The sequence below is a fragment of the Hypanus sabinus genome, chromosome 6 (genome assembly GCF_030144855.1).
Source record: "Hypanus sabinus isolate sHypSab1 chromosome 6, sHypSab1.hap1, whole genome shotgun sequence".
NCBI classification, from domain to species: Eukaryota; Metazoa; Chordata; class Chondrichthyes; order Myliobatiformes; family Dasyatidae; genus Hypanus; species Hypanus sabinus.
The window spans coordinates 111,366,440-111,380,267 of record NC_082711.1 but is presented as its reverse complement, the minus strand read 5'-3'; the positions used below and the strand labels follow the sequence as shown (position 1 = coordinate 111,380,267).

Sequence of the window (13,828 nt, the reverse complement as noted above, 5' to 3'; positions counted from 1 at the left end):
CGCTCTCCACCAATCAGTTCCGATTTGCACCGGGGTGGGGGCGGGACCTTAACATTTTCACCAGTACGCTGCAGATCATGAGATGGAGGGGCGGGAATTGCGGCGGAATCACCAATCGGCTTCTGAGAATCCGCTTGAGAGGCGGGAGCAGTGGTGATGCAGCCAATCCGATGTAGAGGAAAGAGCCGTAGGGGCGGAACCACGTGACTACACCTATTTTCATCGGCGGCGGCGCCAAGGTCCGCCATTTTGTTGGTGAGCGGTCGGTCGGCCAGCGTCGGGAGCGGGAACGGTAGCACCAGGCAGGCAAACGGGCCGGGAGTAGCAGGTAACTGGGGCTCCCGACCAGCACGCCCAGTGGCTGGGCACCCCGCCGTGCAGAGCTGGGCTCCAATCCCAGACTGATCGTGGCGGGGAAGACGCTAGCTCCCTCTACTAGGCCTCTACGTAGATCCTAGGCTTCGGGCCGTGACGGCCCGGTATTAGCCTCGAGCTCCCGGTGCTGAAGCCTTCTCCCCGCCCGGCCGTAGCTGTCCGCTGGAGGGGCGGAGCGGCCGGGGGCTGAGGGGAGAGGAGGTGGATGCGTGGTCCCTGCGGGGCGGGCGCGGTCTGGGGATGGCGCCGCCATTTTCTCCCATGTGGGCCGAGAACAAAGAGGCGGCGTCCCGTTTCGTGAGCCCGTCGCCCCTGGCCTACAGTAGCCCCACTGCCGGCCGGGGACTCTCTCTACACCGCTCTCCCGCTACTTTCCGGCCGTCTGCGGCCTCGATCCTCAGATCCCCCCCAGGGCTGTGCACAAGGAGCAGGCCAGCTGAGTAATTGTGCGCCGCCTTTGTACTGCCATTGTTCACCATTGAGCTGTGAATCAGCTTCTGTTTTTTTTGTCTTCTGGCGGTGCATCTGCGATTTACACATGCAAAACATTACATTGGAGGAACTCAGCAAACCTGGCGCATCCGTGGACATGAATAAACGGGCAGAATGATTGTTACTCCGCATCCAGTGCAGCATACAAACTCAATGAACATGGAAAACTCGGACATATATACAAAAGCAATCCTATGAAATGCAATAGATAACTATCTGAGTACCTTAAGATCGGGTTAGTACCCAAGGAGACCCTTCATCAGGACTAAAAAGGAAGGGGTTGTGAGGGATCTCGGCCCGAAACGTCAGCAGTTTACTAATTTCCATACAATGCTTCCTGACCTGCTGAGTTCCTCCAGCAGTTTGTGTGTTACTCTGGATTTCCAGCACCCGCAGAGTCCCTTGTTTAGGTTATGCCATGTCACAGGGAAAGTTAGATCCATTTTGTAATTTGCTTTAAAAATAATCGACCCGCGCCCCTAAGCGGCGGCATCTTTGTGTCTGCTTTTGGCATCTGTTGGGAGAGAATCGGATTAATCCTGTGGTTTTGTCTTTGTTACAATGCAGCATTTACGTGTTTATCAGGCTTTTATTTTGGCAAGACTATTTTGTGGATTTTACATGAGCTGTTGCTGTATTTTGTTACTTTTTGGTAATTGTAGGCTCCCTCCCACAGCTTACTGGTCTGAAATTACTTGTTCGGTAGTAATTTCAGTATTCCTCCTGTGGCATAGTGAACAATGGCACTGCTTTCAACCAGCCCTTTGTGAAATGCTAAAAGGCTAAGTGGTGTTATTGACAACCAGTCCTTTATGTTTTCACACTTAACAGCGGCACGTTTTAGATTCTCATTCCTTAAGCCTTGAGAGTTGGCGTTGGACAGACCTTTAATCCACCTTATTTACAGTAATGCAGAATTAGCTGGTTCAAGTGAATTCTTCAGTTTAAAAGGCTTAGTCGTTTTGATCCATAGAGAAAATTTATTATCAATGTCCCCATATTTCATACTACCAGAGTTTCATTTTCTTACAATAGAACAAAGAAACAATAGAATCAATTAAAGACTGCACAGCCAGTGTGCGAAAGACAAAGCATTGTGCAAATACAAAAGGAAAAAGTAATAAATAATGGGAACATGAGTTGAATGTTTGCATTTTGTAGTTAGTCTTTTGTAGTTTTCAGTGTGCAGAAGCTCTCAGTAATTCACTGATACTTGTCTGGTGTTGCAGCCATGAATCATGGTTCGTGTCCTTTAGACTGCAAGGTGTATGTTGGGAATCTGGGAAATAATGGGAACAAGACTGAACTGGAGCGATCGTTTGGATATTATGGCCCTCTCCGGAGTGTGTGGGTTGCCCGAAATCCACCAGGCTTCGCTTTTGTTGAGTTTGAAGATCCACGCGATGCTTCTGATGCTGTCAGGGAGCTAGATGGAAGGTAATCTTTCTTCAAAATTAATGTCCCTTTCTTCGGGGCTTTTCCAAAAACCCTTGGTGCGTTCCGCGTAATTGTGCTATTGAGGGCAGTTTAATGGAGTCGTTGCAGTTTCCCGGGTATAGTTTTGCCTCCACTATTGCTCCACCTACTGACTGGAATGAGAGACTTGCTGAATGCTGCCGGTCTTCCTTTCCAAGTGTCCATTTTGTGTGACTACAGTTTTGTGATGCTCGGCAGATATATTCTTGTGACCCAGCCGGACTATTACTAATCATAAATCTCTGGTACTAGACTGTTTGCTTCATTGAATCCATTTTAACATTGCTCTTGCAAGTTTAAAAAAAAATCTGTTCTTGGGGTTAGCACAGCGGAGGCAGGTAGACATTTGCTGATTCATGTGGTTGTGAAGAAGATGTTATTTCAGTTTGGTTTTAGATCCTAGTTGTGCAGTAGAAACATCTGATCTATTTGGCACCTCTTCCAATCTTCAAAGTAAATTTATTTGTAAAATACACATTCTACCCTGAAATTAATTTTCTTGCAGGCATTCACAGTAAATACAAAGAAACAGAATCAAATGAAATACCACACGCGACAGACGGACAACTAGTGTGCAAAAGACAACAAATAGTGTAAATTCAAAATTTAAAAGACAAATTATAATAAGTGATAAGTAATGAGAGCATGAATTCTAGAAACCTCAAAGGTGATTCAGGGTTGTGGAATCAGTTCAGTGAGTGAAGCTATCCACACCAGTTCAACTTGAAGGTTGAAATGTCATTCTTCACATTTGTCATTTGAGTCAAGCTTAATTACTCATGGATTTTAAAGTTGAAGCTGTAGGTTAATTGAGTGTCTGAACTGTCAAAACAGTCTCGTACCACAAAGCAAGTTGGAAAGTTTTGCTCGTTTTTAATTTTAAATTACTTTTAGAGGTACAAAGCAGAGCAAGCCCATCAAACTGCCACACAGCAAAGCCCATTTTAACCTAATCACAGGGCTATTTACAGTGACCTGCTAACCAGTATGTCTTTGGACTGTGGGAGGAAGTCGGTGCACCTGAAGGAAATTCACAGATTCCACAGGAAGAATATACAAAGTTTGCAGATGATGTGGGTTATCAGATTCCAAGCTGTGATAATATCGCACTAACCACTACACCATCATGGTGCGCTGATGTGCGATGTATATTGGCACTCCTCACCTACACGAAACCGTAACCAGTCTGTCCTGGGATAAGGGGGAGTGGCCACACGTTGTCAGCCTAGCATTGGTCGTCAAGGTGGTACCAAGTTCCTTTGAGCCATTGAGTCACTCTGTCACTGTCTGTTATGATATCTTAATGGACAATTGTTATCTCAGGTTAAATATCAGAGTGTTTTTGTTTTTTTTATTTAGAGATACAGCATGGAATAGGCCTTACTGGCTCTTCGAGCCACACCGGCCAGCAAACCCAGATTTAACTCTAACTTAATCACGATACAATGACCATTTAACCTAATCGGCACTTCTTTGGACTATGGGAGGAAACCAGGGGAACTGGAGAAAATCCACGCATTCCACAGGGAGGATGCACAGAGGCTCCTTACAGAAGACGCCAGGATTGAATTCCAAGCTCCTTCACCCCGAGCTGTAAGCCGTAATAGAACCGTGATAACCACTCCGATACCATGGCGTACATCAATAATGTTGCCAAGATTTTCCAATCCTTGGTACCCGATTGGTCTGTGTACCTTTTGGGTTAGATTGATTTTGGAGTAGGTTAAGAGATCGCACTACACTTTGGGCTAAAGAGTATTGTTTTAAGTTCCTGGAGACACAGTTTAATGGGATTCATCGCTTGAGTTCAAACGATTCTTAAATATCAAATTCAAGTTCATTTGTCATTGGGCCATCTGTGAATACAGGCACACAAAACAGTGTTACTCCAGGGCCAAGGTTTAAAACTCAGTACCAGCAGTGAGTACAGCAGTAAATGTACAGTCGCACAAAAATATGAGAATACTGTTTCCATTGCATGATTTAGGTTATCCAGGGAGTCCACAAACATGAAGTTTTCGTTCTAGGTGCGTGTCCTGGCTAACAAAAATTGCCGCATAGCAGGGACTGTCTTGCATTTCCTTATTTGTAGATATTTGTTTCAGGATAACCAAGAAAAATTGTTCGTAATAGTTTAGAATCTTTGCTGTGAAATTTGCAGTGTGGGCTGTTGAACTTGCCTGTGTTTATGCAGGAGATGTGTGAGTGGGCAGATTCTGATTTGCTGATTTTCAGGAATCTTTGTGGCTGTCGTGTTCGTGTAGAACTCTCCAATGGCGAGAGACGCATTCGTAATCGTGGCCCGCCTCCAGCCTGGGCCCGGCGTTCCCGCGAGGATTATCGCCGTAGGAGCCCCCCAGTCCGTCGCAGGTAACATCTTTGGGCTTTGTTGTCTTGTGGTAGCTGTGCATGTAAAATTTAAGTTTCTGTAGTTTTAACTTTTTTGTTTAATTCATCTATTTGTTAAGATGTTTGCTTGATGTATTGGCTACTAGTGATGGGCGACATGGTTTTCAACAACAGCCTGAACTTTCACGTTGGCTTCTGTTGCATTTTGCTAAGTTTGTGCAGGCATGAACACCACGGTGTGTGAGTTGTTTGGGAAGGCACTGAGGATGCCACGATGAGCCTGTCACAGCTCTTTGCTATCTGAGCTGAGTTCTAAAGTACTGCTTTCAGAAAAGTCAAACTCCCAGTACCCAAATCTTGGTTGGTCCAAGCAGTGAGTAATCTTGGCGTGGACTTGCCTTAACTGCTGTAATCGCTGACCTGGAAGGGCACACAGTGGTAAACCTTGTCTTCCACTGTTTAGATATGTTCCCAGTATTTTCATTGATTGCCACTTCCCATCACTGCCATTACACTAATCCTGGCGTCCTTAGTTGCTGACCCCCGTGGTTCTGGAAGTGCCCCATATGTAAATGGGGTGGTGTACTGCTGGGGCTGTTGCTACCTCTCTTTGCCACTGTTGGTGTAGTTTTTAACTTTGCTTATTTCACAGCGTCACAATTAGTGCTGTGGTACTAAAATACTGGTGCAGAGAGGATCAGAATTGGCTATGGGCCTTTAAGTGGATTGTTTCACCCGGGTTTTCTCAAATCCAATCTATTTTGAAGTTTGCTGTATTTTGCAGTTGGATAGTTGGTTAATTGTGGAGTCCGGTGAACTACTACTTCCAATTTCTTACCTGCTCAGCCTTTCACCGGTCTGTGCACGCGTTACCCAGAATGAATGCCAATTCTGTATCTCAGAGATCAGTGTTTTAGTAAGTGCGGCACAGTATTAGGCTTTCTGCAACTGTGATCCCTTTGGATAACTTCAACATAGGTGGAATTTCTAAAATTAAAGTTGCATTCAAATCGGACAGGTTTTTAAAGTATGTTTTTAAGGGGTGTATTGTAAGCTGGCCCTATGTTGCCCAGATGTTAAGATAAAGATGTTCAGAATGTTTCCAAATAACATACCATGAATTTGAACAATACTGTGTAAATGGCTGAAATTCTCTGATTTGGCGACATATTTGAGCTTCATTTAAGCTTGCTAGCACAAACCTCAGCTGGGAGTTTTTGCAGAATGCAATAACCCGAGCTGAGGTTGTTCCGGGGGTGCACTGTGCCTTGTGAAGGCACGTCGGAGCCTGCTGCACCCCAGCCAGGGTTCCTTCTGCTGTTGCTCATTAGTAGAATTTGAAGTGAGGCAGACCTCCCCCTTGGGAGGGTTTGGCAGCCAGTTGGTAATAAATGCTTGGCCTGCGCCTGAAGATTTCAATGCTGTAACTCTGGCAAACACACCTTTGTGTTGGAGATACTGTTTAGATTCCTGATATATGGCAGAGTTGGCTGCAACTCGGGCAAATGCGTCTTCGTGTTGGAGATGCTGCCTGGATTCCTGGACGTTCCGTTACAGCTGAAATGGCACGCCTCTTCCCCTTCTAGGGATGCAAATTGTGCCTGTCACCATGGAGCAGCAAGTGGCCTGGAGGCGTGTACTTCACGCTGGTTGCATTCAGAAGGAACCCTGATGAACAGGTGTAAATTACACAGCATGTTGCTGGATTCTGGCCATTTGCAATCAGATTGATAGGTAGATATTGCTGTTTTGCATTGTCACTCATCACTAATGGCTAAAATGGGATTGGTTTTACTGATGGCTTGTGTATTGCACTATTTATTTTTAAAGTTGCATTTTATCCATTGTTATTAATAAAAATGAACCCCCCTTGCAGAGTCACCATCATGCCTCTTCTCACCACCCTTCGAACCTGCATTAGCCAGTCAACTAGCCCTTTCAGCGTCATGTGACCAGCGCGCCCCAATCAGCTTGGCTGGTGTCGGTATCACATGACCAAGGCATGTCCAGTCGTCAGGTTGCACCAACCGCCCTTTGGTTCCCAAGCATGCTGTATCTCAGCCTCTTCTCCAACCATGACCAATCGGCAGCGGCTGCCTCAACTGCCCCGCACCACTCTGGTCAAATCAGCTGTTTACTTTCTCCACAACAGCAGCCGAACACTCAGCATTTGTGTCAGCAGCCTTCGGCTAAATAAAAAGCAGGAAAAAAACCACTACACCCCCCTCTGCCAACCAAATACCACGCATCTGGCAAACCTTTTCAGCAAATTCTACCTGGCCGTCAGTCCGGCAGCCTGACCTCTCCATTTCTAGCATGTTGAAAGCCAAAAAACTAGTAAGTTTTTCCTGCTTAATACAATAGTCTACTGCTGGTATAATGGAGTAAGCTTTTTGACAAGGTAACGAGACTAGCGTTTTAGGGGGCTGTGTATAGTAAACAAAAGCTTTTTAGAAGGGGCAGGATGCTTTTTGCACTCGGGCACTGGAATGATAGCAGGCTACTTGTGTATTTTAAGCTAATGATTATCGTTAATTGATGCCTCTGATATTCTTGGCCACGAGTGCAAAAAAAACTAGCTGGGCTAGAGTACCTCTGAAGGGAATGCTCTGCATTTGAACAGAATTGAACACGATTAAGAAATGATATTAATTTAAAGGACACTAAAGGATTAATATGTATACTTGATTTCTTGCTGATGACTTGTAAAATTTAATGAAGTCACTTTTAAGTTTTGGAGACTTGCATCCATAATTACTAGCTCTTTTCTGGTCTGTGGCTATGTATTGAAGAATATGCCCACTGTTACCTCAAGACCTACTTGCTGAAAACTGGACACTTGGTCCCTTGAGAGGTGCCCTGGCCCTGGTGATGGTTAAGTGGGAATGATAACTGAAATTTATGCTGAGCTATTCAGAGTAGATAGCCACTGCTAAAAAGGGGGGGGGAAACAGCATGTTGGGAAAAATCATTAATGGGAAAACTGGCTGTCCAATACTGTGTCCTAAACGGGCAGTGGCCACATTGTGCCAATTGCCCAACAGTCGTCATCTTAGTGGCACTGTGATCCTAATTGCTTTTATTCCTTTGAGGACTCAGCCCTAGATTTTTCGTCCCCCACTGAGGAAAGTATACAGTGGTGGCTTCATGGGATGGTGTGTTGTTTCTGCTCAACACTGTTGGTCATGTATATGGGGGGGGGGGCAATTGCGATGGTAGAACATGCGTGTTCCTTACTTTTCACTGGTAATTTGGGTAGGATGTGGTAAATTTGGTAATTGTCTCTAATTTAAAGGAAACTGGGGAGTATTTACTGTTCTCTGAATTAAACTCTTTGAAAGCCACTACTGAATACAGTGTTTCCTCAAGTAAGTGAAGTTGGTTTTGCTAAGTTTATGATGCAGATGTCAGGCTCACAGGTACTGCAGAGAGTTTCTGAAATTGGACCTAAAGCCAGTTAACCCAAGCATTCAAGGTAACAGTGCAGGTCTGAAGAATATAATAATTGAATTGTAGTTTATGTGGATGTCAAAGTGCATTGCTATGATGGGACACCTTGTGCACCTTGGTGTTCTCGGCATTGGACATTGGGCAGGAAGAAAATTTATGCTGGGGCATTTTTCCTCATTTATCCAACTGAACTGTTGAGCCACTGCAATTTGAGCTTTTCATCTCCTGGCATGAAATTGCTAGTACTGGGAACATATCCAAGACCTAAAGCAAGGTCAAAAGTCGCAAACCATGGACTAGATTGGAATGTTTTCCATTCCTGCTGTTAACCAATGGATTCCTCTAATTTTGGAACACACAGTGTGCTATTGATTTGTCCCATCATAGCAAAGATTTTGTAGAGCTGCGATTACACCAATGCAGGGTTTTTGGGGATTGTTTCATCGAGGGCAGGCCCATTGAAAGCTGAGTAGTCAGCTGAATTAATTCAGCAATTGGGTTTCATTTACTTTGCTTCTCTACCTGTGACATGGTTGTGCATCAACCATACAGTTCTCCATTGTTCTGTGATTTTGATTCCTGCGATGATTTATTTCTTTGCAAGATGGCTGAAGAAAGGAAAACCCTGCAATGGTCTTATTTTGAAACTTATTCTTGTCACCTTGTAGATTACTTTAATCTTTAAAAACAGATTTTTGTGCAGGCGTTTGTCGGGCCTCAGGTGCAGTAATTAATTTGCCTTTATTAGTGAGTTGGGTTATTGGGACCGGCTGTGGTGCTTCACACCAGTCACTGTAGTGAATGTCGTTGGTTTCCTTCCTCACTAATTCCCCTCTCGCTCCTAGATCACCGCCTCGCCGGAGGAGCTTTAGCAGAAGCCGCAGCAGGTACGTGTGGTATTACCGCTAGGCTGTCATTTTAGCGGCAAGGTCTGAGCCTTCCCAGACATTCTGTTCCGAGCATCATAATCACACACAAGTTGTTGTGCAGATGCTGGAGGAACTCAGCAAGTCTGTTAAAGGCCTTGGCCTAATACGTTGCTGTTAATTCCAGTACATAGATGCTGCCTGACTTGCTGAATTCTTCTAACATTTTGTGAGCGTTGTATCAGTCTTTTTAACATCAGCTGTTGTTACTGCCTTATCTCTGAAGTGGAACCTTGTGTGCTTCACTAATCTTTGTCTCAAAGTTCGCCATTTTCCAAAGTCTGAAGTCAATCTCTGGCTGCTTTAAAGCACTGAGTCTTTTAACTAGCATAGGTGTATGTTCGATCCAAGTAACTAACCTCAGGTTGTTAGATGAGCCTAGAACAGTACAGGCTCTGCAGCCCATGATATGCCAGCCTTTAACACTTCTCAGATCAACCAGACCCATCCTACATAGCCCTCCATTTTTCTATCATCCTTGTCTCTTAAATGTCCCTAGTGTATCTGCCTGTACTATACCTGGCAGTGTTGCACACATCTGCTGCTTTGTGAACCAAGCTTATATCTGAACTCCTCCCCCCCCACCCCCAAAAGTTCCCTCCAATCACTTTAAAATGACACACCCCTCATATTAACCATTTGTAACTTGGGGAAAAGTCTCTGGCTGTCTATTTGATCTATTCCTCTTATTTGACACCTTTGTCGAGTCAGTTCTCATCTTCAATGTATTTTTGATCTGAGAACATGTTTTCATTTTGCTCTAGGTCCCTCTCAAGGGATCGCAGGAGAGAGAGATCCCTGTCCAGGGAGAGGAACCATAAGCAATCTCGCTCATTCTCCAGGTCTCGCAGGTAAGTTAGACTGCTCGCAATGAGGGGGATCATTGGGGTTAAAGGATTAACTTTATTCACTATATACATTTAGATGGATTAGGAATTTGTGTGTAGGTTAGTGTGCGATATGCAGCACAAAATAACATTGAATAATTTTTTTAAAAAGGTTAAAGGGTTTAATGTGTGTAAATGCATCAATACCAGGCATATATTTACAATGTAAGCAGCATTATACCTTGGGGGCATCAGGGTAGTGTAGTAGTTAACGAGATGCTATTATAATAGCCTGGGGTGATGGCACTTTGAGAAGTTTGTATGTCTTCGTGAGCACATGGATTTTCTCCAGGTGCTCTGGTTTCCCCATACATTGCCTGAGGCATACTGTCCTGTGATTAGTCTAGGGTTAAATCGATAGGTTGCTGGGCTCATGAGGACAGAAGAGCCTACTTGTTGTATCTTGAAATAAATGTCAAAATAATAGTTGGTTTACAGTGCAGTAATGAGGTACAGGCTACAGATAGACATACTTTATTGATCCGGGGGGAAATTGGGTTTCGTTACAGCTGCACCAACCAAGAATAGTGTAGAAATATAGCAATATAAAACCATAAATAATTAAATAATAAGTTAATCATATTGTGGAAATTAGACCAGGACCAGCCTATTGGCTCAGGGTGTCTGACACTCAGTGTTACATCTCGGTGGAATGAGTCTCTGGCTGAATGTACTCCTAGGAGGGCTGATCCGATTAACTGCCTCTTTCAAGCGAAGGATGCCTTCTTTGTTTTCAGGTGAATTTTGTCAGACTATTATTTTAGTTTTAGTCCCATTTCATTTTACAGAACTTGATCATTCATAATGTGAGTTATGTAATTTACACCTATACTAGAGTATGCACATTTTTCTGTGTGATGTCTAGGTATAGAAGGTATTTTGGATAACTGAGTTCTTTAGAATTACCGAGATACAGTTATAATGAAGTCGACTCTGTTTTAAACTAGCTTCCTTTTCTCTTATTTCAGCCGCTCCAGGTCAACTGATAGGAAATGAATCTGAAGCATAGTGGCCTTTGAAGATCGTGTACAGACTGTTGGAGTTGTTAAGAATGTGATTGCATTTGTTTATTAGACTCTTCAGACATGCAGTTAAGCATTTTTTACCCTGTTTTAGCAGTTAGTTCATCGTGTTTTCTTGTACTCCATAATGTAACCAGTGATCAGATTTTCAGATGTAGAAATTCAGTCATGTGAGTTGCAAGCAGAGTTTGTTTTTTATATAAAGGCAGGAACTAAATTGTGGGCAGATGTTGAATCCTTGTACAAGGGTTGGCTTGCTAGAACTGCTAAGCTTGTCCATCTTCAGTTGATGAGAATTTCACCCCTGCCCCATCTTCCCACAAGCAAGTCTGACCAGCCGTAGTTTTTGTTCATTTCTTGTTTATTGTCCAAGCTTGAGGGCTTTCTAACATAACACGTCAGCACTCCTGTGCCGTGCAATCTGAGGGTTGGGTGCTGTAATTATTTTTTTGTACGTACTCTTTGTGTTTCCTAAAATACCTGCAAGATGTTAAAACTGTAGTATAACTGTTTGTAAATCCTGCACCTGTTAGTTTGTAGTAGATTTCATTAGTGTAGTGACTCGGGGGCATTATTTGGAGGTGGATAATTATAGAATGGGTGACCGGAAGATTTTGCAATATTCCAGTATTTGGGGAAATGTTCCTTTAAGTTCAACAGAAAATCAGAACATTAAAGAGTTAGCAGGTTTTTAAAGGGATTTGTGGTGTGGTAAACCTAGAAAGTGATATTTCTATCAGTTTTCCCTGCATAAATTTCACAGAATTGGCTACAGTGTTGGGGGAGAAGTGTTTTGTATTTGTGGTACAGTTAATTCCTAATCTGAAAACTGCTGTTTATTATGTTGGAAATGCTGGTGCTTAATCTTTCCCTTGATAGCGACTGCGTTGTAAATACCTGCGCTGCCCTGCTGTGTATTTTGCCCACTGGAGATATGAGAAATTGGAGCAATACATTTCCTCCTTCATGATCTGAATCCTGTTGTGACATGCGCCATTTGTTTGCTGTTTTGTGACTTTCTTGGAAATAAACTTTGGTTACACATTTTCTGTAGTAGTTCTTTGGCTTTTGTTTAGTGTGACAACTTGGGGTGATAGTCATTGAACACTACAGCACAGAAACAGGCCCTCAAACCCACATCAATCTTGTCTGGTAGCTTGTCTTCACTCAGAGGGTGGCGAGAGAGTAAGAAGTTCCACCTTAACCTTTAACCAATGACCTCTAGTTGCCTAGCCCAACCTCTGAAAAAAGCCTGCTTGCATTTACCCTATCTACACCCCTCATAAGTTTGTATACCTGTATTATATCTCCCCTATAGTTTAGGTCCTCCAGTCCTGGCAACATCCTGGTAAATTTACTCTTTCAATCTTATTTACATCTTTCCGGTAGGTATGTGACCAAAACTGCACATAATTCTCCTAATTAGGCCTCACCAGTGTCTTGTGCAACGTAACATCCTATCTCCTGTATTCAGTACTTTTATTTATGCAGGCCAATGTGCCAAATCTTGATTTACAACCCTATTGACCTGTGACACCACTTTTAATGAATTATGGATCTGTAAACTCGGATTCCTCTGTTCTATGCGCACCTCAATGCCCTACCACTAAATTTGTAAGGTTACCCTGGTTTGTCCACTCTTAAGTGCAAAACCTCTCACTGTCCGCATTAAATTGCATCTGCCATTTTTGTATCTGGTCCAGATGCCACTGCAAACTCTGTTAGTCTTCCACAAATTTGCTGATTCAAGTTACCACATTATTGCTATAGATGACAGACAAACAACAGACCCAGTTGTCCACTAGTCATAGCCCTCCAGTCAGGCAACCATCTGCATAGAACCATTCTGGTTTCTTCCATCAGGGACCTTGTCAAATACCTTTAAAGTCTATGTAAACAACATCCACTGCCTTGCCTTCATCAGCTTTGCTAGTGACTTCCTTGAAAAGATTGGTTAGACAAGACCTATCATGCACAAGTCCATGTTCACCATTCCTAATCAGTCTGGATATACAACTATATCCAGTCCCTTGGAATACCTTCCATAAACTTCCCCACTACTGATGTCAAGATTACTGGCCATCAATTTCTTGGCTTAATCTTAGTTTTTATTAAACAATCACTATCCTCCAGGACCTCACCCGTGACCAAAAATGTTATAAGTATCTGTGCTAGGGCCCCTGTAATTTCTGCACTAAATTTACAGTTGTAGCAGCAATTCAGGAGTAGGTAAGATTTCCAAACTGAAAAACAAAAACGAGGTAAAATTGCTGCGGGGGTGGTTTCAGAGTTCCAGATTATAGTGTGTGTATGTCAACCCTGAGATTCATTTGCTTGTGGGTAAATGCAAGAAACAGTAGAATTAATGAGAGTCTGCACCCAACAGGATGGGCAAACAACCAGTGTGCAGTACATAACAAATCGTACAAATACAAAAAGAAAAATAAATAAGCAATAAATACTGAGAATATGACATGATGAGCCCATGAAAGTGAATCCCCAAGCAAAGCTGCGGGAGCTGATGGTTGAGGGGTAATAACTTACTGAACCTGGTGGTGTGGGTCTTGAGGCTCCTGTACCTTGTGGGAAAGCCAGGATGGTGGAGGTCCTTGATGGATGCTGCTTTCCTGCGACAGTGCTCTGTGTAGATGTGCTCTTCCCCCGATGGAACAGCAGCTTGGCAGAGTTTAAAAATGACCTGAGAGATTTGGGACAAATTGCAACACAATGCAGAACAGTGCAGCACAGGAACAGGGCTCTTAATAGCAACATCAGCTCTCAGATGAGCTGCTTTCAATCACCAGTGAGGTGAAGCGTGCCACTGCTGTGTGGCTTAAGCAGCCATGGTTCG

General features: G+C 43.6%; 1 protein-coding gene across 2 annotated transcripts; it reads left to right on the top strand.

Annotated features, from left to right (window-relative positions):
• The first annotated feature begins 207 nt into the window (after window positions 1–207).
• Window positions 208–12,024, top strand: LOC132395754 (serine/arginine-rich splicing factor 3). Of its 2 annotated transcripts, none has more exons than XR_009512733.1 (6): window positions 208–328; window positions 2,097–2,304; window positions 4,579–4,713; window positions 6,569–7,029; window positions 8,988–9,029; window positions 9,833–9,919. XR_009512733.1 is itself a non-coding variant. In XM_059972735.1 (6 exons), the coding sequence occupies exons 2-6, from the start codon at window positions 2,099–2,101 to the stop codon at window positions 10,949–10,951; spliced, it is 498 nt and encodes a 165-aa protein (XP_059828718.1). In that variant the 5' UTR covers window positions 208–328; window positions 2,097–2,098; the 3' UTR covers window positions 10,952–12,024. The 2 variants fall into 2 exon arrangements, 1 of the variants encoding a protein (XP_059828718.1); XM_059972735.1 differs by lacking the exon at window positions 6,569–7,029 and adding an exon at window positions 10,924–12,024.
• The last annotated feature ends 1,804 nt before the right edge of the window (window positions 12,025–13,828 follow it).

What these genes read in the sequence shown, in the direction of transcription:
- LOC132395754 (XM_059972735.1), top strand. Translation starts at nt 2,099, where the DNA reads ATGAATCATGGTTCGTGTCCTTTAGACTGCAAGGTGTATGTTGGGAAT. An exon ending in AGCCCCCCAGTCCGTCGCAG is followed by an intron (nt 4,714 to 8,987) that starts GTAACATCTTTG and finishes TCTCGCTCCTAG; the next exon opens with ATCACCGCCTCGCCGGAGGA. An exon ending in TCATTCTCCAGGTCTCGCAG is followed by an intron (nt 9,920 to 10,923) that starts GTAAGTTAGACT and finishes CTCTTATTTCAG; the next exon opens with CCGCTCCAGGTCAACTGATA.